General features: G+C 44.5%; 1 protein-coding gene across 3 annotated transcripts in view; it reads right to left on the minus strand.

Annotated features, from left to right (window-relative positions):
* The window catches only part of DROSHA (drosha ribonuclease III), a 478288-nt gene that overhangs the window by 280995 nt on the left and 173292 nt on the right, over positions 1-24001 (minus strand). For all 3 annotated transcript variants that reach the window (XM_040353574.1, XM_040353573.1, XM_040353575.1), the window contains one exon: positions 21349-21430. In XM_040353574.1, coding sequence (XP_040209508.1) covers positions 21349-21430 — 82 coding nt within the window. The remainder of the gene's footprint in view (positions 1-21348; positions 21431-24001) is intronic.

The following is a 24001-nucleotide window of genomic DNA, read 5'->3' on the forward strand; positions in this document are numbered from 1 at the left end:
CGGTTCAAAACCCGCTCATGCTCAGAATCAAGTCGATGCATGCTTGGAAGCATTAAACTTTGTTTTATTCAGCACGTCGTGTGTTTGACGTCACCGCGTTCTGACCCGCTCGGATTTTGGACTGATGGTGTGTACACATATCAGGCCATACAGCCACTTCAGAGGTGAACCGCTGAAAACGGACCTACGGGCCAGTCTCATCGGTTTGGTCCGACCGTGTGTACAAGGCCTAAGGTAAGCTGGGTTCCACGGGCCCACCACCCAAAGTGACTCCCGTCACACACAAACTCTGCTCCCTCTGAAAAGACAGGGTGAGTTCCAAGACTTTCCCCATTGTAATGGTGGTCAAGGCGGGTTGCCAACCAATAATGATCCTTATCCTTGATTTTACAAATTATCGGGTCCTTTTGCAGGCTTTGAAGAATAAGGGAGCCCATGCACCACAAGTTTGCAGAGGCATGAGAAGCAAAGTCCTCGGTGTCACTGAGGATTACATTATCTGGAACTGCCTCCTCCCAGTCACATAATACTCCCAAGGTTTCTGGGGACTGAAAACCATTTATTAAGGTTTGACGTGTTTTCCTCTGCTTCAATGCCTCCAAAACTGCCAGAATCCTCCTCCTCCTGTGTGGCATTGCAAGAATGGTGTCTGCATAAAGCGGGCTTTAAAAGGAAAGGTAGTCCCCCTCTTCTGCCCACTGCTCGGACTAGAGTGCCCTGTCCATAATGCCATGCAGAGCATGCTCCAGCAAGAACATGGATTGTTTCACTGATGCATGCTTTGTTATGGCTCACCATCTTTGTTGCCTCCTCAAATGGTGACAGTACAGTGCATGTATCCTTTATCAGCAGCCATTGGCATGGGGGAAAAAAGCTGAGGTGCCCTGAGCCTGTCCTTGTGCCATACTCACACAGGTACTTGATGACAGCCCTCTGCTGCATGCGCAGCCGCTGCACAATTGCCAAAGTTGCATTTCACCTCGTGGTCGTGTCACAAATCAGGCGGTTTATGGGCAGGAGGAATTCCCGCTGAATTTCAGTCAACCGGACATTGGCTGTGTATGACCGCCCGGAATGGCTACAGACTCTTCTGGCCTGCTTTAGAAGACCTTGGAAACCTGGGTACCTGTTTAAGAAATGCTGCACCACCAAATTGAGGACAAGTGCCAGGCATGGCACATAGTTACATAGTAGGGAAGGTTGAATAAAGACAATAGTCCATCCAGTTCAACCTATGTAGGTGTATGTGTGTCAGTGTTGGAAAATGATTTCCCATATCCCCGTATGTTGCGTTCCTTGAGAGGCACATCCAATAGCCTTTTAAAATATCAATACTCCCTGCTGTCATCACGAATTGTGAAAGAGAGTTCCACATCTTTATCACCCTGACCGTGAAAACCCCCCCTGCGCAGTGTAAGGTTAAACTGCTTCTCCTCAAATCTCATTGTGTGGCCCCATGTCCTCTAATGCCCCATACACATGATCAGAATTTCCGTCGGGATAAACTCAGATTTTTCTGACGGAATTCCATTCAAGTTGTCTTGCATACATACTGTCACACCAAATTCCGACCGTCCAAAATGTGGTTACGTACAACACTACGACAAGCCGAGAAAAATGATGTTCAATGCTTCCGAGCATGCGTCAACTTGATTCTGAGCATGCGTGTTTTTTTCTCCATTGGAGTTTCATACAGACGAACGAAAAAAAAGAGAACATGTTCTCTTTCTAAGTCTGTCAGAATTTCAGATGGAAAAACTCAAATGGGGCACACACGGTCTGAATATCCGATGAAAAAATTCTGTCTGACTTTTTCCATCAGACATTCTGATCGTGGGTACAAGGCATTACACTCGCTGAGACTGAATATTTTTTTCCTACGTTGGAATCACCATTGAGATATCATGTCCCCTTGCAAGTGTCGCTTCCCCAGTGAGAACTAATTTAGTGCCTGTAGTCCTTCCTTGTAACTGAGGTCTTCCAGTTTTCTTATTAATTTGGTTGCCCTTTTTTGGACTCTCTCAGGCTACAGTACATCCCTTTTTAGGACTGGTGACCAGAACTGGACAGAATACTCCAGATGTGGCCTAACCAAATTTTAAAAAGCGACAAGATTATAGTTTTTTTAGAGTATATCCCCTTTTTTCTGCATGCTAAAATTGTGCCAGCTTTGGTAGCTGCAGTTTGACATTGATTACTATTGCTCAGTCTGTTATCTGCTAAGACCCCCAGATTTTTCTCTATCCTTAATTACCCCAGATGTTCTCCCCCTAGTGAGAAGCATTTATGCTTTTAGCCCCCAAGTGCATGACCTTACTTTTCTCCACATTAAACCTAATTTGCCCTGTAGTTGCCCATACCATTATTTTGTTTAGGTCCTGCTGTAAAAATGCTATATCCCAATGTGAAGTTACTATACCACTAAGGGAGGTGTATGCTGTGTGCATGGGTGTTAGCTCTACTGGCATTAATCTGATGCTGCCTGGGGAGACGTAGACCCTAACTGACCCTAAAACGTAACTGATATCACCCGCCGGGGCGGGTGCCCTGACGCTATAAGAAACAAACTAACCAGCGTCACCTGTAACACTTATATAGTGATCACTGGTGACAGGAGGTGAAAGGGTTAACTAGCAAACAGGGGGTTAACACCTTTATTAGGTAGTATATGGGGGTACCTGACACTATAAAAACCTGACGGTGAACCTAAATAACTAACAGGCTAACTAGCGTCACCTGCGACACTAATACGGTGATCAGAAAAAAGATTGCTTAGTGACACTGGCGACAGGGGGTGAAAGTGTTAACTGGGGGGGGGGGGGGGGCGATCAAGGCTGTTAATTGGATTTTTAATGGATTTGTTAGAGCTCATATGATTGATGGATTCATGAAATGATTTATTTCTCTGTATGTGTGATAACTAAAATAAAGAAAAAAAAAAAAGATTTCCTGCAAATGTTTGCAAAACGCTCTATAGTGGCAAGAGATAAAGGGCAATTTGCCCACTACTCTCAAGCCAACAAGTGTGGCAAACACCTAGCAAGCACACACCAACCCCGACAAGCCCGGAAACATATTCCCTTTGTAACTCCTCAACAAAAGTTAAAAAACATACTGGCTAACTCAGCCATAGCCGAAGAATTCAGTCAATACTATTCCACCCTATATAATCTCTCCCCCCAAGCACCACTGTCCATGCCCCAGTCGGGTGACTCAAAACAGGACATGCCTTCATATACCCAAGAAACTGCACTGCCAACCATCCCAGCTTCTGGCACGGCGGACATAGAATCCTCCCTGTCCGAAACTGAATTCCAACTTGCCATAAAACAAATTTAAAAAAATTATAAGAGCCCTGGTCCAGACGGGTTCTCCTCACGCGTCTACAAAACGTTTGCACTCCTAGTGGCACCTCTTCTAGCAAAAGCATTTAATGCCATAGACAGGACCCTTGCCCCCTCTCCTACTCTGCTCCAAGCCCAAATATTAGTTATTCTGAAACCAGGCAAGGATCCCTCTTTATGCTCCAACTATAGACCAATATCCCTCTTAAACATAGATTTAAAATGGTTTGCCAAAATCTTAGAAAATCACCTTTCACCCTTACTACCCAAGGTAATACATAGAGATCAGGTAGGTTTTGTTCCTGGCTGCGAAGCCAGGGCCAACACCACCAAAACCATACAACTCATAGCATATGCTCAACGCAATCACATACCAGTAATTTAGATACTTCACCCCCTCCCCTTCTCTCATAGTGGCTAATATTGTGCTTTCTATGTCAGGCTCTTTATTTGAGCATGTCAGATTTGTGATGCGCAGGATGTCTGCGATACTGGACGCAATGTTGAAGCCTGTTTTTTCTGTCAGTGCGCAGGTGGGGGAGGTGGATGTGAACCAGAGTGAGGCTCGGTTTATTTCTTGTTTTATATATATATATATATATATATATATATATAAAGGTGACGCAGCGAGCTGCCCGTGCCCCTGGAAGAAGTAATGTTTTTTACAAAACGGATGTAGGGCGGAGCGGCACGCTGTCGTCACCCAAACAAGCTCCAAACGTTCCCCAGTGGACGGGTGTCTGTGAATTTGTGTTCCGGCCGGCACATCAGATTATAGGCGATCTTTTTACTGCATTTCTGTAAGTGCATTACTTTTAAACAAATAAATCTTTTTACCCTTTTAATACACTATGTGGAGCCTCTATCATTGTTTTTACATGGTGGATATAGCTGTCATCACTTGTGAATGCGACCCAATTGGCCCACATACGTCTGAACTATATGACTGGGAGTGATTGCCCTTTTATATGCTGTTCATGATCCCCTGTAATAAGGGATCATGGAGTTCATTAGACTGGTGGAGGATTGTATCACCGATTCTTTTGATCACAGTATCTACTATATGATATTTGGCACAACCCATGGGTGTTCTGATGAAATCTTTGTCAATAATTTATGGACTTTTTTGTTACAGTTTATAGATTCAATATCATTTACATTTACTTACTTGGTTTATTTTGACTCTCAACCTTTGTTCATATATGTTTTAATTGAAATGTATACACTGTTGGTATCACTATAACAATGTTTATTAACACTGATGGGTGTTGATATGGCCATCTAGCGCTCTCTAGTGGCTACCCACTCCCATCACTCATATTTTTTGGTACATATATATTATATATTACTGGCTTATAAAAATAGCTGTTTGGTGCTTTTTAATAGGTTCCTATGTTTAGAGTTAGCACAATTTATATTTTTCTCACACACCAACCTGCCTTCTCTCCTGTGACGCAGAAAAGGCCTTTGACAGGGTTAGCTGGCCCTTTCTTCAATCCACCCTCTCCCAGATAGGACTAGGCCCGGAAATGCTTTCACGCATCATGTCCCTTTACTCCAAACCCTCTGCCACAATCAGAAAAAAAAAAACTTACGATAGCCAATGGCACCAGGTAAGGCTGCCCTCTCTCCCAACTCCTGTTCGCCCTAGTAATTGAACATCTAGCCCATGCTATCAGAGCAAACCCAAACATACACGGTATACAAACCCCCTCCTCCCAATGTAAACTTTCCCTATACGTGGGTGATCTGCTCCTTTATGTGACCTAACCCCATATCAGCATCCCATCCATACTCGCAGAGATCAACCAGTTTGGCCGTTTCAGCAACTATAAGCTGAACATCTCCAAAACAGAAGCACTGAACCTTTCTTTACCACAACCTACCTATCTGTTAAAGCCAATTTCTCCTTTCAATGGCAGACAAATTCCATATCATACCTAGGAACATCCATCCCAACACACACATCAGCTATATATGCCCTAAATTTTAGCCCACTTCTCACAAAACTTTGACGCCTTTCTGAAGGCCGAATGGACCTACTAATGTCTTGTTTGGTCACATGAACACACTAAAAATGGACATACTTCCCAAACTACTGTACTTATTCCAAGCCCTTCCGATGGCCCGTCCATCTGCATTCTTCCGTACCTTCTGCTCTGTGGTCATTTGATTTGTATGGAGGGGGAACCACCCAAGGCTGAAACATAAGCTCTTAAGCTCCTCCACCTATAAAATCGGAATTGGACTACCGCATTTTTAGCTCCATCATACATCGGCAGTGGTCTCCCGAGTCCTAGAGTGGTTCCTCTGTCCTCTGATCAAAGCCTCCACCCTGGGAGAACAAGATTTGTCCACGGTCGACCTTTGAGCACTTCTTTGGGGCTATGACTGGACTCCTAAATCTCTTTCCAGACTACCCCCCTTACAAGAGATGCCTTAGTAATCTGGTACAGAAGGAAAGAGAGCTACTCGCTATCCACTGAACCGAGCACCCGAGCCCCCCTATTCGATAACCCGGCCCTCCCAGAAAAGAGATCAACCGACATCATAGATAACTACAACAGAGCCTCCTGGCCCACAGCACAACAATTTGTTAATGACGCCCATGGTACCTTTGTGACAAAACAACAACACTACATCCTTCAATGTAACGTGGCTTTCTCGTTTACATTTGACCTCCTACTGTAAAAAACTTCACGACTCCAAACAGATCCACAGACCCCTGACTGGCTTTGAACAGCTATGCGCACTTCCATAAAGCCCTCGCCACACCCTATCACTGATCTACAAACCGATTTTGGATCATACTCACAGCACCCTAGCTAAATACACTAAAGTCTGGTCAGAGTAACTAGGGAGAGATACAACAGAGGCAGCATGGGTAAAGCTTTTCTCTTTACCCACACAAGTCATCCATCTTGAGCTACACTCAGGAAAAAAAAAGAGATTTTTAATACAGCTTACCTGTAAAATCTTTTTCTTGGAGTACATCACGGGACACAGAGCGGCATTCATTACTATATGGGTTATATGGAGTACCTTCAGGTGTAGACACTGGCAATCTCAAACAGGAAATGCCCCTCCCTATATAACCCCCTCCCATAGGAGGAGTACCTCAGTTTTGTAGCAAGCAGTATGCCTCCCAAAATGGTCCTCAAAAAAGAGGGGTGGGAGCTCTGTGTCCCGTGATGTACTCCAAGAAAAAGATTTTACAGGTAAGCTGTATTAAAAATCTCTTTTTCTTTATCGTACATCACGGGACACAGAGCGGCATTCATTACTATATGGGATGTCCCAAAGCAATGCTTACAATGAGGGGAGGGAGAACATCTCCAAGACAAAAGGATTTAATTTAGAGATATACTCAAATCATAATAAATCCAACTTAGTTGAGAAAAATAATTTTAAATTTTAAATTTAACTCAAACAAGAGGAGCCCCCGGAATCCGAGGGTCTCAAACTGCAGCCTGCAGCACTGCCTGCCCGAAGGCAGTATCAGTATTCCTTCTTACGTCCAACTTGTAGAATTTTGTAAACGTGTGGACAGAAGACCAGGTTGCCGCCTTGCAAACTTGAGCCATAGAGATCTGGTGGTGTGCTGCCCAGGAGGCGCCCATGGCTCTAGTAGAATGAGCCTTTAATGATACTGGAGGAGGCAACCCTTTCAAGCCGTAGGCCTGAGTGATTAATTGCTTAATCCACCTAGAAATGGTGGACTTTGCAGCTGCCTGCCCCTTCTTGGGCCCATCCGGTAGAATGAACAGCACATCTGTTTTCCGGATCTTCTTTGTAGCTTTAAGATAGGCCTTCATGGCCCTGACAATATCCAAGGTATGCAGCAACCCTTCCTTTCTGGAAGTAGGTTTAGGGAAGAAGGATGGTAATACCAAATCCTGGTTCAAATGAAAACTGGATATGACCTTCGGTAGGAAGGAAGGATGAGGGCGGAGAACGACCCTGTCCTTATGAAAAACAAGATATGGTTCCTTACAGGATAAGGCTGCCAGCTCCGAAACTCTTCTTGCGGAAACTATGGCAACCAAAAATACTAACTTCCTTGTCAGTAGAACCAAAGGAATATCAGCCAACGGCTCAAACGGTTGTTTCTGTAAACTTGACAGAACAAGATTTAAATCCCACGGACAAAGCGGGGATTTAACTGGAGGTCTAATACGTAAGACCCCTTGAAGGAAGGTCTTAACCAGCGAGTGGGTGGCCAGCGGCCGCTGAAACCACACTGACAGAGCAGAAATCTGTCCTTTGATTGTGCTTAATGCCAATCCTTTATCCACTCCTAGCTGGAGAAAACTTAATACTCTATCGATGGTAAATTTGCGAGAAAGCCATCGCTTGGACTCACACCAGCCTACATAGGCCTTCCAGACCCTGTAATAAATCACCCTAGAGACCGGTTTCCTGGCTCTGATTAGGGTAGAGATTACTTTCTGAGACAGACCTCTACCCCTGAGAATCAGGGATTCAGCTTCCAGGCCGTCAAATTTAGATGCCGTAAGGCAGGGTGGAGGATTGGACCTTGCGATAGCAGGTCTGGCCGTAGAGGAAGAGTCCACGGGTCTCCCACTACCATCCTTAAGATTAGTGAGTACCATGCCCTTCTGGGCCATGCTGGAGCTACCAGGATGACTGGTATGTGCTCCACCCGGATCCTGCGCAGCAGGCGGGGTAGTAACTGGAGCGGGGGAAACGCATAAAGAAGTTTGAACTGATGCCAAGGGCAAACCAACGCATCGGTTCCGCAGGCCATCGGATCCCTTGAGCGGGATATGAACCTGTCTAGTTTCTTGTTGAGTCTCGATGCCATGATATCCACGTCCGGCACTCCCCATCTCTGGCAGAGTGCTTGAAAGACTTGTGGATGCAGAGACCATTCCCCCGGCCAAAGAGTCTGGCGGCTTAAGAAGTCCGCCTGAAAGTTGTCCACTCCTGGAATGAATATTGCCGATATGCAGGGCACATGAGCCTCTGCCCATAGGAGAATCAAGCTCACCTCTCTCTGAGCGGCTTGACTCCTGGTTCCCCCTTGGTGATTTATGTATGCCACGGCCGTGGCATTGTCTGATTGAATTCTCACCGGGAACCCCTGCAATTTTGACGTCCAAGCCCTGAGGGCTAGTCGAGCAGCTCTGAGCTCCAAGATGTTGATGGGCAACTGCTTCTCTGGCTTTGCCCAAGTACCTTGGCGAGTGCAACCATCCAAAATTGCTCCCCAGCCCGTCAGGCTGGCGTCTGTGGTCACTATCTTCCAAGCCACTGGGCTGAAAGACTTCCCCTTCAGTAGATTCTGAGGGTCTAACCACCAACACAGACTTTGTCGGACTCTTGATGAGAGCGGCAACGGGATATCCAAGGCCTGTGGCCTTCTGCTCCATGCTGACAGGATGGCTGCCTGTAGGATGCGAGTGTGGCTCTGGGCGTATGGTACCGCCTCGAATGTGGCCACCATCTTGCCTAGTAACCTCATACATAGGCGAATAGTCGGTTCTTTCTTGCTTAGAACCAGTAGGATTAATTCCTTGATGGCTTTTACCTTCCTCAGAGGTAGGAACACTCCTTGTTGTTCTGTGTCTAATCTCATGCCGAGATATTCCAACTGCCTTGTGGGCTGGAAAGCTGACTTTTCTCGATTTAGGACCCAGCCGAACCTCTCGAGGTATTGGACCGTGAGGGCCACTGCTCGCTCCAAGCCGGGAGACGAGTGGTCTATGACTAGGAGGTCGTCCAGGTATGCTAGGATCGTGACCCCTTGGATCCTTAGCTTGGCTAGGATCGGAGCTAGGACCTTCGTGAACACCCGGGGGGCCGTAGCCAACCCGAAGGGAAGCGCCACGAATTGGAAGTGACGCGAAGCCACCATGAAGCGTAGATATCTTTGATGTGGCTGATAAATTGGAACATGAAGGTAGGCATCCTTTATGTCTATGGACGCCATGAAGTCGTCCTTCTGGAGTGTGGCAGCTGCTGACCGCACGGATTCCATCCGAAATGAGCGGATCTTTAGATATGCATTTACCATCTTTAGGTCCAAAATTGGCCTGACATCTCCATTGGATTTTGGGATGATGAATAGGTTGGAGTAGAAACCCAGCCCCTGTTCCAGGACTGGTACCTCTACTATTACTTCCTGGGAAAGTAGATGATCTAATGCCGATCTTAATGCGGCTCCCTTTCCCGGATCGTTTGGAATCCTCGACTTCTGGAAATGAGGCGGAGGAAACCTTAGGAAATCTAATTTGTAGCCTGTGGCCACGGAAGACCGTACCCACTCGTCGGGAATGCTGGCTTCCCAAATCTCTGAAAAGAGTCGCAGCCTTCCCCCCACCTTCGTGGGTGGGGGCGCCCCTTCATAAGGTTGGCTTGGGGGCTGGTTTTGCTGGTTTGCGAAACCACTGCCTTTTGCCTCTAACAGCCTGTCCTTGTGATCTGCTGTTGAAGCCGAAGTTTGCTTTTGCAGGAGGCCGTCAATACTGCTTGGCATTAGAGGGCCCCTGCCCAGGGGAATACTGTCGTTTAAACGCAGGTCCCTGAACCTTCTTCTTAGTTGGCAAGAGAGTACTCTTGCCGTTAGAAATGGTCTGAATGAATGCTTTTTACTAAGCTAGTCACACAGGGAGATGACGTGGTGCACGTGAGGCACGCACGCCGAGGGAGGAGCCGCCCATGCTACGGACCTAGCTCGATCACGGAGGATGGACGGAGGAAGATCCGATGATGCCCGGCAGCAGCGGCTATGACGCAGAGTGGGAGACTGCTGAGCCGCTAGACCGACCGAGCGTCTGACACGCTCTCCTCCGCCGCTCCGTGGGAAACCCCCTCTCTCCATTCCCCTCCACCCCCCCCGAAGGGGGCATCGGATGCAGCAACTCCTGGAGAAAGGAACCTGAGCAGCAAACTTTGGAGCTGCTCGGTGAGTGCTCCGGGCTCCTGTCCCGACGCCTTCCCCGGCCACCCTGGTCCCTAAAATGGCTATCAGGTAACATCCAGGCCTCTATATATGTTGTGAAGCAGTCTGTAAAAAGCAAGCTAGCTAATGTTATCTACTCAGAAATGACCCGGGAACCAGAGGGCTAGGTAAGAGCTGAAGCACATCAATTGTCAAATAAGTCTCTCTACCTTCCATGTCTGCAATGTTAAATGGGGGAACATGAGGTCAGAATAACTTTCTAATAACCCCTACAATTAACTGACAAGTTATCAGGCGAAGGTTCAATTTTTTTTTCTGTTTGCTGCTTTTGTCCTGTATTTATCCTCTGACTGTGCTTATTGTTCACGGGCTATAACTCACTGTGCGATAAATGCTGATGGTGCTAGTTGGACGGAAGGGTGGCTTTGCCAGGTATGCAACTTGTTAAACACCTGTTAAACATTCTTGGACACTCAGCTGTTAAGTCTCTAGGCAAGGACATAATTTTCACCCTCCTATACCGTCTTCTTTACTGTGCGAAATTTCTGTGATCTGTGAGCCCATGGGCTATATACAGTGGTGGTCGGGCTGAAAGGTATCAGTATTCCTAGAGGTATTGTATCTACCTCCGTCAAAACACAGTGGGATAGGTTCGGACCACAGGTGGGAATATTGGACTTAATTAGAGTGACTCCACCCACCTTTGGTTATTGTATGTGGTTTGCTTGGTCCGCCACATTGGTCAAACGTACTAAAACATTAGTAGAGAGCCCTAACTGTGCTTTGCTAAACTGGAAATCGGTTGTCTAACAAAAAAAAAAAAAAAAAAAAAAACGGGCGGTTGACCCAGGAATGTTGATGCTCAGTGAGAATAGGCCAGCTAGGTCTCTGGAGGTGTAAAATTCCTTGAGAAGGTCTACAAACCAACGGCCTACAAACCAACGGGGGGTATAAGCACTCTCAAAACAGAGGGGGGGTGATTTTCCCCCTCGTACATACCTTAGTGACTCGGGATGATCCGTGGATCTTTTAGAATCCCAGCGTAAAATCCTTAGAAGGTAAGGCTAACACTTACCTGGTTTCCTTCTCCTTTTTATATAATAAAAGTTACCGAAAAAAAAAAAAAAAAAAAAAAAAAGGGGGGGAAAACCACCCACTATCCAAACTGGGGAAACGCATTAGAGGGACAAAAAAATATAACATGAATAAATCTACAAGGGGGGCCGCCCCAAAAATTCCTAAAGACAACCCCCCCACTAGTACGATCAGACACTATATGACCCCTGAGGGGAGCTCTAAGAGCCCAGGCCTGTCAAAAAAAGCGGAAAAAACCGGGACAACCAAAAAGGGAGTAGGGGGGGCGGTTACCCCAATTGCAGACACATCAATAGAATGCGAACATGATGGCAGCCAAATGGACGACCCCAGACTGGACTCCCACATCCCCACAAAGGGGGAACTGGACGGTATGCTAAGGAGAGTGGAAATCGCAATAAGAGAAGAAATTAGCACACTAAGAAAGGATTTATTCCATATGTTGGAACGGGTAGAGGAAGTGGAAAAAAAAATGGAAAAACAGGATTTAGAATTAAACGAATTAATAAACCAACATCAGACCATGAAACAAAACCAGAGGTGGCTGCAATATCGATTAGAGGACCAAGAGAACCGCAACAGAAGACAAAACTTAAGAATACGATCTATCAAGGAGGAGAAAGGGGAAGATTTGAGAAAAATTCTCAACGACCTATTTCTCCCCCTCCTAGATAATGGCACGGAGGGCCCCCTCAAAATAGAACGGGTACACCGGGTAGGAAAGATGAGAGAGGGAGGAGGCAAATGGCCCAGGGACATTATTGTGAGGTTCAGATATTTCGAAGATAAAGATGAGATCTGGTCAAAATTGAGAAGAAAGCCCCCACTATGCTACGATGGGACTGAAATCCAGATTTTCACGGACCTAGCCTGGGAAACTCTGGCCAGAAGAAGGGGCCTCAAACCTCTCCTGGAACAGATGCGCCAGCTTAATATTAATTATCAATGGGGTTTCCCGGCATGTCTGATAGGTTACAAAGAGGGGATCTCGGCAAAGTTGATATTTCCTGAGGACTTGGTAGGGTTCTGTCGCAAATTGAGTATGCCCGTGCTGGAGATCCCAGGTTGGGTTGAATAGTCACTCGACACAGATTGCCTCCTCTAGTGGTTTAGAGAGGTCCGACTTAGGGTGATTGGGGGGGATGGGAGGGTGAGGGGGAGGGTGGGGGGGATTGGAAAGGGGAGCAAGGAGGGCAGGTCCGTAACCCTACCCATATAAGACCAACCCCCAGAAGAATACCTTGAGGGGGAAAATGGGAGGGCGGGACGCTGGGAGGCCCACCTCATCCATGAGAACCGACGGGTAGGGGAGATCGAGGATCCCTACGGTTCAGAGGCGATGGTTAGGCCTGGGTGGGGGGGAGGTGGGTGGGTTGGGAGGGGAGAGGGGGGGTATCGGTCTGGGCAGGGGGGGGAGGGGGGAGGGATAGAGGGAGGTGTGTGGGTTAGGAAGAGGAGAAGGATTCTCCATCTTCAAAACAGGGAGGGAAAAGGGAAAATGGCTCCCGGAATCTCATGGAAAGTTCAGCAGGAAATGATCTAGTTATAGAAAATGACAGAAGTAAAATTTGTATCGTATAATGTAAAGGGATTAAATTCAGTTGTTAAAAGACTAAAGGTCCTTGCCGAGATTGAACAACTTAGAGCGGACGTTGTCTTTATTCAGGAATCCCATTTAACCATAGACGCGAATATCAAGCTTTTTTCCCCTGCATACCCCACTTGGTTTTACGGTGACTCCATCTCAAAACGCGCTAGGGGCGTGGCAATTGGGTTTACAAGGGGGTTCGGGTTCACCCTTGAGGCAAGGATGACAGACCCAGAAGGGAGATTTTTATTTCTTAGGGTAAGGATTGATAACATAGTCTATACCTTAGCAAATATTTACGCCCCAAATGTACACCAAACCCAATACTTAGGGAAAATTTTGGGGAAATTGAATGATTTCGCTGAGGGGTATATAATCCTGATGGGTGATTTGAATTTCGTCCTCGATCCAAAAGAAGATAGCACGTTCCGTGGGAAGGAGACAAGAAATGTGCATTTACAAAGAATTAAACGAAAGATTCATGACTGCCAACTAGTCGATGTCTGGCGGATTTTCCATCCAAACGAACATGATTACACGTTTTACTCTCCTCCCCACGGAACATACTCCAGAATTGACTACATCCTGGTGGATCATAGGCTGCTGGACTCTATTACGGAGACGGACATAGGTATTATGACTGTGTCAGATCACGCACCAATCTCCATGAAAATCAAATTATCTATACAAAAGAGACAGCGGCCGTTGTGGCGCCTAGATGATAGCCTGATACGCGATGAAGGAGGGGCATGTAGGGTGGAGGCGGAATTAAAACAATTTTTTCTTATTAATGACACGGAAGGGATTACTAGCGCAACCCTTTGGGAGACGCACAAAGCATACATCAGAGGAATTCTAATTGCGGAGGGCGTTAAAAAAAAAAAAGAGAGGAAAAGTAAAGCAAACACCCTGATTAAAGAAATAGAGTCCCTAGAATGCAAACACAAAGCGCTGGCATCAAAAGAGATTTATCATAATCTAATTATAAAAAGAGATGCTCTCAAGGATATCATGGAACAGGAAGCGAGAAATAAATTAAAATGTATCTCCAAAGAGAGATATCTTTGGGGTAATAAACCAAGCAAGCTCCTAGCTAAAATGGCTCAAAAAAAGAAAGCTAGAAATTATATTGAAAAAATTAAAAGGAAAGACGGGACCATGGTAAACGCAACCAGAGAAATTGCGGAAACATTTAAAAAATATTATGAGGAACTATACACATTAAAACATCCAGGGTGGCAGGCAGAGGAGAGGGAGGGAAAGACCCGAGATTTCCTTGACAGGGCAGGACTTCCTAGATTAGAGGAGATGGAAAGTTCCAATATGGACCGCCCCATAACTGAAGAAGAAATAAAAATAGCTCTAAATACCACCACGGGCGGAAAAAGCCCGGGGCCGGATGGGTTTTCTTCCCTGTATTATAAGAGATATAGCAACATTTTGATACCGAGGATGTGCAAATATTTTAATGGGCTAGGGTCCGAATTTGAAACCAGCAGCGAAGCTATTGCAGCAGTGGTCGCAATAATTTTGAAAGAAGGGAAAGATAGCTCTCTCTGTTCGGGATACAGACCTATCTCTCTGTTAAATACAGATATTAAGCTTTTTGCCAAAATTCTTGCGGGGCGTCTGAAAGGGGTTATGCACGCCTTAGTACACCCCGACCAGGTAGGTTTTGTGCCCAACAGAGAGGGTAAAGACAACAGTCTAAGGGCAATTCTCCTGCTACAGACCATAAGGCAGAATGAGCCCCCAGGACTATTCCTGTCAGTAGATGCTGAAAAAGCTTTTGACAGGGTAGACTGGAGGCTCATGATGGAGACTCTTAATGCCATGGGAATAGGAAACAAGATGTCCCGTTGGATTAAAGCACTCTATCACCATCCCACTGCAAAAATAAAAATTAATGGTACACTATCTGACTCATTCGAGATGAAAAATGGGACAAGACAAGGTTGTCCCCTGTCCCCCCTCCTCTTCATTCTATCTTTAGAGCCGCTGCTGTCTACCATACGTAACGACCCTGACATTAACGGAGTTAGAGTAGAAGGGGAGGAACATAAATTATCGGCTTTTGCCGATGATATTTTGTTTTACTTAACCAATCCGGCCAATTCTATCCCAAAGCTCTCTAAAGTTTTGCAACAATATGGCGCGATCTCAAATTTTAAAATCAATGTAACTAAATCTGAAATTTTGAATATCAATTTAAACAAAAAGGAGGTGTGTCGTGTCAAGGAGATCTGCGCATTCCCCTGGACCAAAGAATTAAAGTACCTAGGTATCAAACTGGCCAACACAGAGCAGAAGATGTATAAAATAAATTATGTTCCCTTACTAAATGAAATCAAGAGCGAATTAAAAAGAACGGTTAATAAACCTATATCATGGATCGGACGCATCAATATGCTGAAGATGGTTGTAGTCCCAAAAATTCTTTATAAATTTTTATTAGTCCCCATAGCTCTCCCTCAGCAATTTTTGAGAATCATTAATGCCTTGCTACTAAACTATGTCTGGAAAAATAAGAAACACAGAATATCCCTCTCCACCCTAAAACAGGGCAAGCCACTCGGCGGTCTGGCAGTCCCGGACATTAAAAGTTATTACAAGGCGGCGGTTTTAGCGCGCGCGGTAGAATGGGCACGGGATAGGTCTGATAAAAGGTGGGTGCAAATTGAGAAAGCACTAACAAGTAAATATTTGAAAAATATTATCTGGATCCCCGCACAACACAGAGCATTAGATCACAAAATACATGATTTAACACGGGACACTTTAAGAATGTGGGACAGGACACTGACACAATTAGAAGGGAAATTCAACTCCCCATTAATGAATCTAAAAGAAAACCCTTATTTTGCTCCAGGCGAAAATAAAATTGGAGGGAATTGGATTAAGGTAGACACTGTTCACTTAGGTGATATTATTAAAGATGGAGAGATAATGTCCTATGAAGATTTGAGATCCAAAACGGATTTTTGGAATCTGGATAGGTGGCATTATCTCCAGTTGCATCACTTTGTGCGGCACCTCCCCCGCCCATTACGGACGGAGGCGGAGCTCACTCCACTTGAGAAGATTTGCAAATCTAAAAATTCAAAGGGCACTATCACTAAATTATATGGGATATTGGTAAAGATAGGTTCACGGAGTGAAGCACCTTTCATAGATAAATGGGAAAGAGAGTTAGGAATCACAAGAGGGACAAATAGTTATAATAGGATAATGCACCTAACCCATTCATCTGCAATCGATATACGAACTGCCGAAACAAATTACAAGTGTATCTCAGGGTGGTATATCACCCCGGAGAAAGCAAACAAATTTAAAGCGGGTCAGACCGCAGAGTGTTGGCGGGGCTGCTCAGAAAGAGGCACAATGGCCCATCTTTGGTGGTTATGCCCAAAAATACAAACCTATTGGGACATAATTCTGAGTCAAATTAAAACTATCACGGGCGAAGAATTAAAGAAAGACCCCTGGGTGGTGCTCTTTCATTGCAGCCAAGAGGGGGTAAAAAAATACAAGCAGTCTTTACTTCCTCACCTTTTAAACGCTGCTAAGAAACTTATACCCAAAAAGTGGCAGGAGACGGAATGCCCACACGTCTGGAATTGGATAGACGAAGTGGAGGAAACGTATAGGTTGGAAGAGTTGAAGGATAGTCACCTAGAGACGATCGGTGAACATAGGGAGAAATGGGAAAAATGGAGGGAGTACAAAAAAACATGGAGCTATGCGGAGAGAGTCAGGGTGCGACACTAACGAGTTGTATGTTAGTAGTTTTATAGTAGAAACTATATCTATCCCTTCTATGGTCATTTCTTAAAGCGATTCATATACTTATTATTTTCTGTTGAACGTTTGAGACTGTTCTTGTACTCGAGGAAAAAGTAAGGAGATTCCTGGGAGCCATGAGGGGGAGGGGGGGGGGTGAAAACAATTCCTAAAGTTGGCTATATGGTAATGTGCCCTGTTCAGTCTAGCTGGGACGTAGAGGGCTAAGGAAGTGGGGCCAGGACCTCACGGCCAGCTGGGACGTGGAGGGCTAAGGAAGTGGGGCCAGGACCTCACGGCACCAGCGGGCGGCTGTTACACATACTGTTTTGTATACTAATAATTTAAAGGTGGGAAAAAAAAAAAAAAAAAAAAAAAAAAAAAAAAAATATGCATAGAATATATACCACACATGATGCAAACCACAAACCGAGACGTAAGAAGCATCAAATCATGAGCTGGTCTCTAGAATTTGGTAAAAGCTGAAGTGGAAGGAAAAAAAAAAAAAAAAAAAAAAAAAAAAAAGAAATGGTCTGAATGTATTTATCTAGGTCTTCTCCGAAGAGTCGTCCTCCATGGAAGGGGAACCCTACCAGGAGCTTCTTGCATGGGGGCTCAGCCTCCCAGCCTTTTAACCATAAGAGTCTTCTCATATGGATAAGGGATAACGATAAACGTGACGCTTGCTGGATAGAATCCTTGATTGCGTCTACCGTAAAACATATGGCCTTAGGGACATCCGAAAATTTTTCTGCCTGCTGGGCCGGAATAAGTTTAAGCATCTGTTTAAATTGATCCGATAATGCTTGAGCGACCCCAATCGCAGCCACAGCTGGCTGTACTACTGCCCCTGCAGTAGTGAAGGAGTTCTTAAGTAGTGCTTCCAAGCGCTTATCAACTGGATCCTTGAACACCTGTATCTTTTCTACAGGGCATGTTAACGATCTGTTAACACATGAGATGGCTGCGTCCACTGCAGGAGTAGCCCATCTTTTGGAAAAATTTTCTTCCATAGGATATAGGACAGAGAACCTTTTAGGTGGTAAGAAGATCTTATCTGGCTTGTTCCAATCTTGGAACAAAATTCCCTCTAATAGAGGATGGATCGGAAACACAGCATTGCTTTGAGGCGCCCTCAGTGAGCCCAAAGCTGAAACCGTCGATACCTGGAGATCTGGTACTGGCAAGTTGAATGCCCTATGGACCAAGTCCGACAATCCTTGAATCCACCAGCTCTCCCTCAGGGAGACTGCCCCAGACTCCTCTGTATCCGGATCTTCGATCCCTGAACCTACTTGGTCCTTGTCCAAGAGGTCGTCCAATTCCCCTGAGGAAAGGACCTCCTCTTCTGAGGGTCCGCGCTCGGGCGACGGAGATCTATTCCGCTTACTGCCCCGCATAGCTGCGGCTATCATTTTACCCATGCTTTTCTGCATCTCTTTTAAAGAGGTGAGTAATACCTCCTCCGTGACCATCTTAGGGTTGGACTGACCCGCGTCAGCTCCAGCCCCAGATCCCGATGGCCCCAAGGCTCCCTGTGGGGAAAGCAGCGTCATGGTACAATACCGAGGTACACCTGCTACCTATTGGTATTTGGAACTATAAAAGTTAATTGCCCAAACACCTGTTTGGGGGATAAAAAATGCTTCCTCTCCCCTAGATGACTTATTTTTTTTTTTTCGTTTTTGTTTCAAATCCAGGAAAGAAAAAACATTCTGTCCCCCTGAGTAGTATTGCAAAGAAAAACTATGAGATGGAAAAGAAACAGCCTATTTCTAGGCTTGAAAAAACAGTCCTCTGAAGACTGCAATATCCTTTCTGGCCACTGTGTGTCCTCGGCGCCCCCTGCTGCCGCTCTGGTCTTTCTCCTCAGTTCCAAAGTATTGAATGGAACAAACAAGGAAGGGCCGCCCCTTCCTTAAGCCACTGACCCGCCCTTCCCCCCCCAGCAATCTCAAACAGGAAATGCCCCTCCCGACAGGGGGGGGGGGGGATTTGGGAGGAAGGGACCTCTCTGTTCCAGCAAACTGCAGCCTGGAACCACGAGGAGGTCAGCGTTTTGCCTGCTTTGCAGGCTCTGAGGAGGAAGACTGAATGGAGCATCGCCTGGAGGCTTGCAGGTAAGCACAGCTCTCTGACACACACATATATTTTTATATAACACAGGCCCCACTCAATGCTTTTCCAACACTACAAGGGAGGTCACATCTTATGGGGAATAATACATAGAGAGCCATCCTATCTTTATGATATGTGACTAGTTTGCCAGATGCAGTGCATAACTTTAGGCATGTCCCCTGTGACCCCCCAGAAAAAAACCTGCTAAGAACCAAGTTCCGCAAGTTTTCCCCTCACTTACCTGCTCCATGCCGCAGGACTTTGCCAAGCAAGAGGCCCAATCTTCCCCCATCTCCGTGGGGATGTCTAGACCTTCAGGCCCTGGGTTCCTATGAAGGATCCACTGTCCTGGGCCCATATAGCACCCTGGCAACAGAAAGCATTAGGCACCCAAAGGTTTCTAAGTTCTGGGCCCAGGGTCCAGCTCTCTAAAAAGAAAAGCATTATGGGCTATACCCCAAGGGTTTGGGGTCCGGTTACTGACCACTTTAGCGCTGAGGCTTTTTTGGACAGAACCGGTAGCTCACCTAATCCCAAGGATGCGGAGGCAAGCTAAACCATGACTAACACCTAAGACACTGGCGTAAAAACTGAGGTACTCCTCCTATGGGAGGGGGTTATATAGGGAGGGGCATTTCCTGTTTGAGATTGCCAGTGTCTACACCTGAAGGTACTCCATATAACCCATATAGTAATGAATGCCGCTCTGTGTCCCGTGATGTACGATAAAGAAATATACAAACTGGTATCTAGATGGTATTGTGCCCCAACCAACCTCAAGATCATGTTCCCATCAGTCACCGACATCTGTTGGAGATGTAATTCAGCGAAAGGTACGTACAACCACATTTGGTGGGAATGTGATGTGCTCTGCCCATTTTGGGCAGAAATCTTCCAAATCTATACTGAAATATACGACAAACTGCTCACGCCTTCCCCTTCTAGTGCCCTCCTTTCCATATTACCTGGCACTGTCAAATCTCAAAAACAAAAACAAAGCGCTCCTTCATTTGGAGTAACTGGACTCTACTTTACATAAACTGAAGCACAAACTCTCAATGGTGAGTACTCCTTGAGAGACTAACTCTACGATTATGATCTCATACCCTGGACTGATAATCCCCCATTGGAACGAGGCTCGCTGTCTCTCCAACCTCCCCAATTCTACCCCTACGACCCTTCTTCTCCTCAGTTGGTTTTCCCCCTATCGCTTCTAACTTTTCCTAACTTGTCTGTTTTCGGTTATGCATAGCCATACCACAAAACCACAAGTATTCTGGCCCCCCAATACGAGTACTTCAATCACTCATGGGACTTGAAAGTTCACCAACACTACAGTTCTGACCATTTACAATGTTCAGTTTAGATACATTGATTTCCCAGGTTCCCACATGGGGGGGGCCGGACCGATAGATGTAGCACTTATACAAACTTTACCTTTTAGCCCTGGTTCACACTGGGTACGATTTGGAACGATTTGAGATGCAATTTGACATGTCAAATCGCATCTCAAATCGGCGGCAATTGTCGGCAATGGCACTGTCCTAATCAGTGCGACGCCGCATCTGCGATTTCGAAAAGTGGTTCCTGTACATTCAATTGCGGCCGAAATCGCGGCAAAATCGCAGCCGCAAATTCGCGGTAAAATCGAACATTTTACCGCGATTTTGAATAAGCAAGAGTGGGAAACCTAGGCAAAGACACAATCTCAAATTACCTATATGCATCACTTAGAATGCACTATATCAGTGGTTCTCAACTCCTGTCCTCAGGACCCACTAACAGGCCAGGTTTTCAAGATAACTTAAATACATCACAGGTGATATCATTTGCTGCTCAGTGATTGCAGTATTCTAGTCTGCATCTCCCCATGGTAATACTTCAAATCTGGCCTGTTGGTGGGTCCTGAGGACTGGAGTTGAGAACTACTGCACTATATGGTTTGTATAATTCAAATTTAGTAGACCATTACACCCCTTTGTTGGGCATCTGATCCGGATTTTGTTTCTGTTTAAATTTGTGTTAAAACAATAAAACTTATTGAACCTAAAAATGCATGGTATACAGTTCTGCATCCCGTGCTGAGTGACAGTAATCTTGATATGGGCATCTTTAGTATGGTGCAAACATATATATATATATATATATATATATATATATATATATATATATATATATATATATATATATATATATACACACATATACACACATAAATACACACTATATATATATATATATAATATCATGTTTTTTTAAAGGGAAAAGACAACCACCAAGTTGAAGTAGGTATTAAATTGGTTTTACACAAAATGTGGTAAAATATAAATATGTTGCATTTGTAGTTAGAACCCTGACATGAAATAAAATAACAGACACACAATACATGTTTATACAGAAGAATGAAAAACAGACAGGACACGTAGACAACTAAATGGTTCAGTGCATTTAAAGCCCACCGGGTAAAACATTTCAGAAACAGAGTAAATGAAACATACCAATAAGATTCCAGTCATGAAGCTCTAATATGTCCCTGAACAGGTAAGAGGAAAACAGTTCAAGTCCCTTCACACAGAAATGCTGAGGGAAACAGAGAGATTGTATATTAGCATCCAAACTAGCATTAACCCCTCACAAGGGGAACACTAAAAGCCAGACAGGCAACAAAGTCAAGAGCTATCAACATAAAGTATATGTAAACACAATTACAGAACTTTCATAAAATCTATTACATGTTAATGTAACTTCACATAATGGTCAATATTTTGAAATCTGCACATTTTGTTAAATAATACCTGGTGATCCTGCCAGGAAGATTATTGTTCTAAAATGTTGTTATAGGGTAATAGCACTCTTTCCCTGTCACCCATGTGTGCTCCTGCTTTGTGGATGGTCATCCCCAGGCTTATGATTCCAATCCAGGATTAACCTTCTATTATTTTAACTGAAGGTATTTAACAAAAAATGTGTAAAAATGATATGTATATAGATAGAAATTGTTTAAATTGCATTCTGACTGTATCTTATAGTTCCACAAACAAGAGAACGTGGGGGTAGATACCCACAAAATGCCTCCCTCATAATTATTGCATTGTTTCCCCCAAATGGACCCTAATTTCCATAAGGGAGCCTCACTGTTGAAAATGAAATAATAGTAAGGGAAAAATGTGGGACTTTAAACGAGGCTGCAGGCAAGGTGCGGGTACTAAAAGGGGTACACATTATTCATAGGAATGCAAAACATGTTTTGCATTCCTATGAATAATACATTTGTACCCCTTTTATTACCCGCACCTTGCCTGCAGCCTCGTTTAAAGTCCCACATTTTTCCCTTACTGTTATTTCATTTTCTGAACCAGGGATGGAGGTGCTATACTCATACACCTCATCTAAAGTCCCAATTCTCCCCCTCCATTTTCCTCACTGTTGAAAGTAAAGGAATACATTGTGATTGAATGTGGAAAACATGGAAATAAGTTTTATGTATCCATTTTATGTAATATACATGTAAAATGTATGGTACTAAATTTAAATCACACTTGTTTTAACGGTTTTATATAAAATGTTTAATTTATTTATTTTCTATTCAAAACTGTTACACAAACATATAATAAAATAAAGTCATAAGTATAGTACACATCATAAAGGTTAATGCCTGAGAAGCAGCTGAGAATTTTGGTAATCTGTAAAGAGGTGCAACAGTATGTAACAATAGGCTTACCCAGAGGCCTGTGTATGTGTACCATTTTTCAATAAAAGGAAAATAGGGAAAAAGCGTGACATCACAGAGGTTGGATGACAAGCAAGAAAGAGTGAGCAGGAGAAGAGAATGGACAGGCTCTATAGGAAATGGCACATAACAAAAAAAAAAAAAAAAAGTTTGGAAAGGGAAAAAACAAAACAAAAAAAAAAAACAAGGGGGAGGGGATGGTTCAGTGCGCTGCACAGTCACTCCAGGTATAATTGAATTGTTCCTCCTTTTTTTAAGGCAGCCGTTAATTGTTCAATCAGGTTTATTTCATTCACCACAGGTATCTACTGACCAACTGGTAGGGGTTCTGGGCATTTCCACCTTTGCAGTATACATATTTAAGCAGCGTTGAGAAGATGGATCAAGAAGGACTTCTTATATCTACACCACTGCTTCCATTTTTCTGCTAGCAAAATGTTTGTCAGTCTAAAGATTTGTTTCCAGACCAAGTCCCAGAAAGCATAAACGTTTAATTTTAATAGTAGAGCATATTTTGTTACAATTTTTGTCACCTTTAAAGGGGTTGTAAATCCCCCAAAAAACAAAACAAAAAACGTGCAAGACAAAGGCATAATGGGCTAGTATGTATAGCATACTAGCTCATTATGAAAAACTCACCTTAGATGTATGGGGACAGCTTACGGGGGCTTCCATCGCTCCGGCTGGCAACATCGCTCCCGGAGTTGTGATCCCCTATTTTAGCCCCAACCCTATCTCACTCCTTCACTCTTTGGGATTCACTTAGAGATCACCCACTACTAGTTTCCCCCATTAAGCCACTCGTGCATATCTTTTATAATCCCCTTTTCCCCCCTGGCCTAGATATATGCGCCTTCAAATGGTGGATAGACACATGTATCACTTTTTTCTTCCATCTGGCCTACTATCCAAAGCCTATTGTGTTAGTAAACTAGAGATGCCCAGGTCAGAAAACGTTCGACTTTATCAAATTTCCCACTTCTTACACAAATTATGGGTATCTAAACCCAACCCCCTTATCTTTCCTGACTATAAACAGTGGTGTGGTCAAGCTATGGAACCGAGAGGGGGAATTTCAGGCATATATAGGTCTCTAGCCTCAATAACTTTAAAGACCACCAGTTTGGGAAAAATACCTATCTAGCGAATGGGACACAAAGCTTTCTTTAGACCATTCAAAGGAGTGTTCAATGTCTCTCTATCAGAAGCCAACTTGAAAGTTATAACCAGGTGGTACATGGTACCATCTAAAATAGCCACTATTTACCCGGCCTCCTCGCCCTTAGCTTCAGTGGTTGTAAATTAATCGGCAACATGTTACACATATGGTGGGAATGCCCTAAACGTAGGGTTTTTTGGAACAAAATCTTTAATTTGCTACAAAACGTGACTGGGTTTCTAGTGCCACAGTCCCCACACCT

Source organism: Rana temporaria, chromosome 5 (assembly GCF_905171775.1).
Source record: "Rana temporaria chromosome 5, aRanTem1.1, whole genome shotgun sequence".
NCBI lineage: Eukaryota > Metazoa > Chordata > Amphibia > Anura > Ranidae > Rana > Rana temporaria.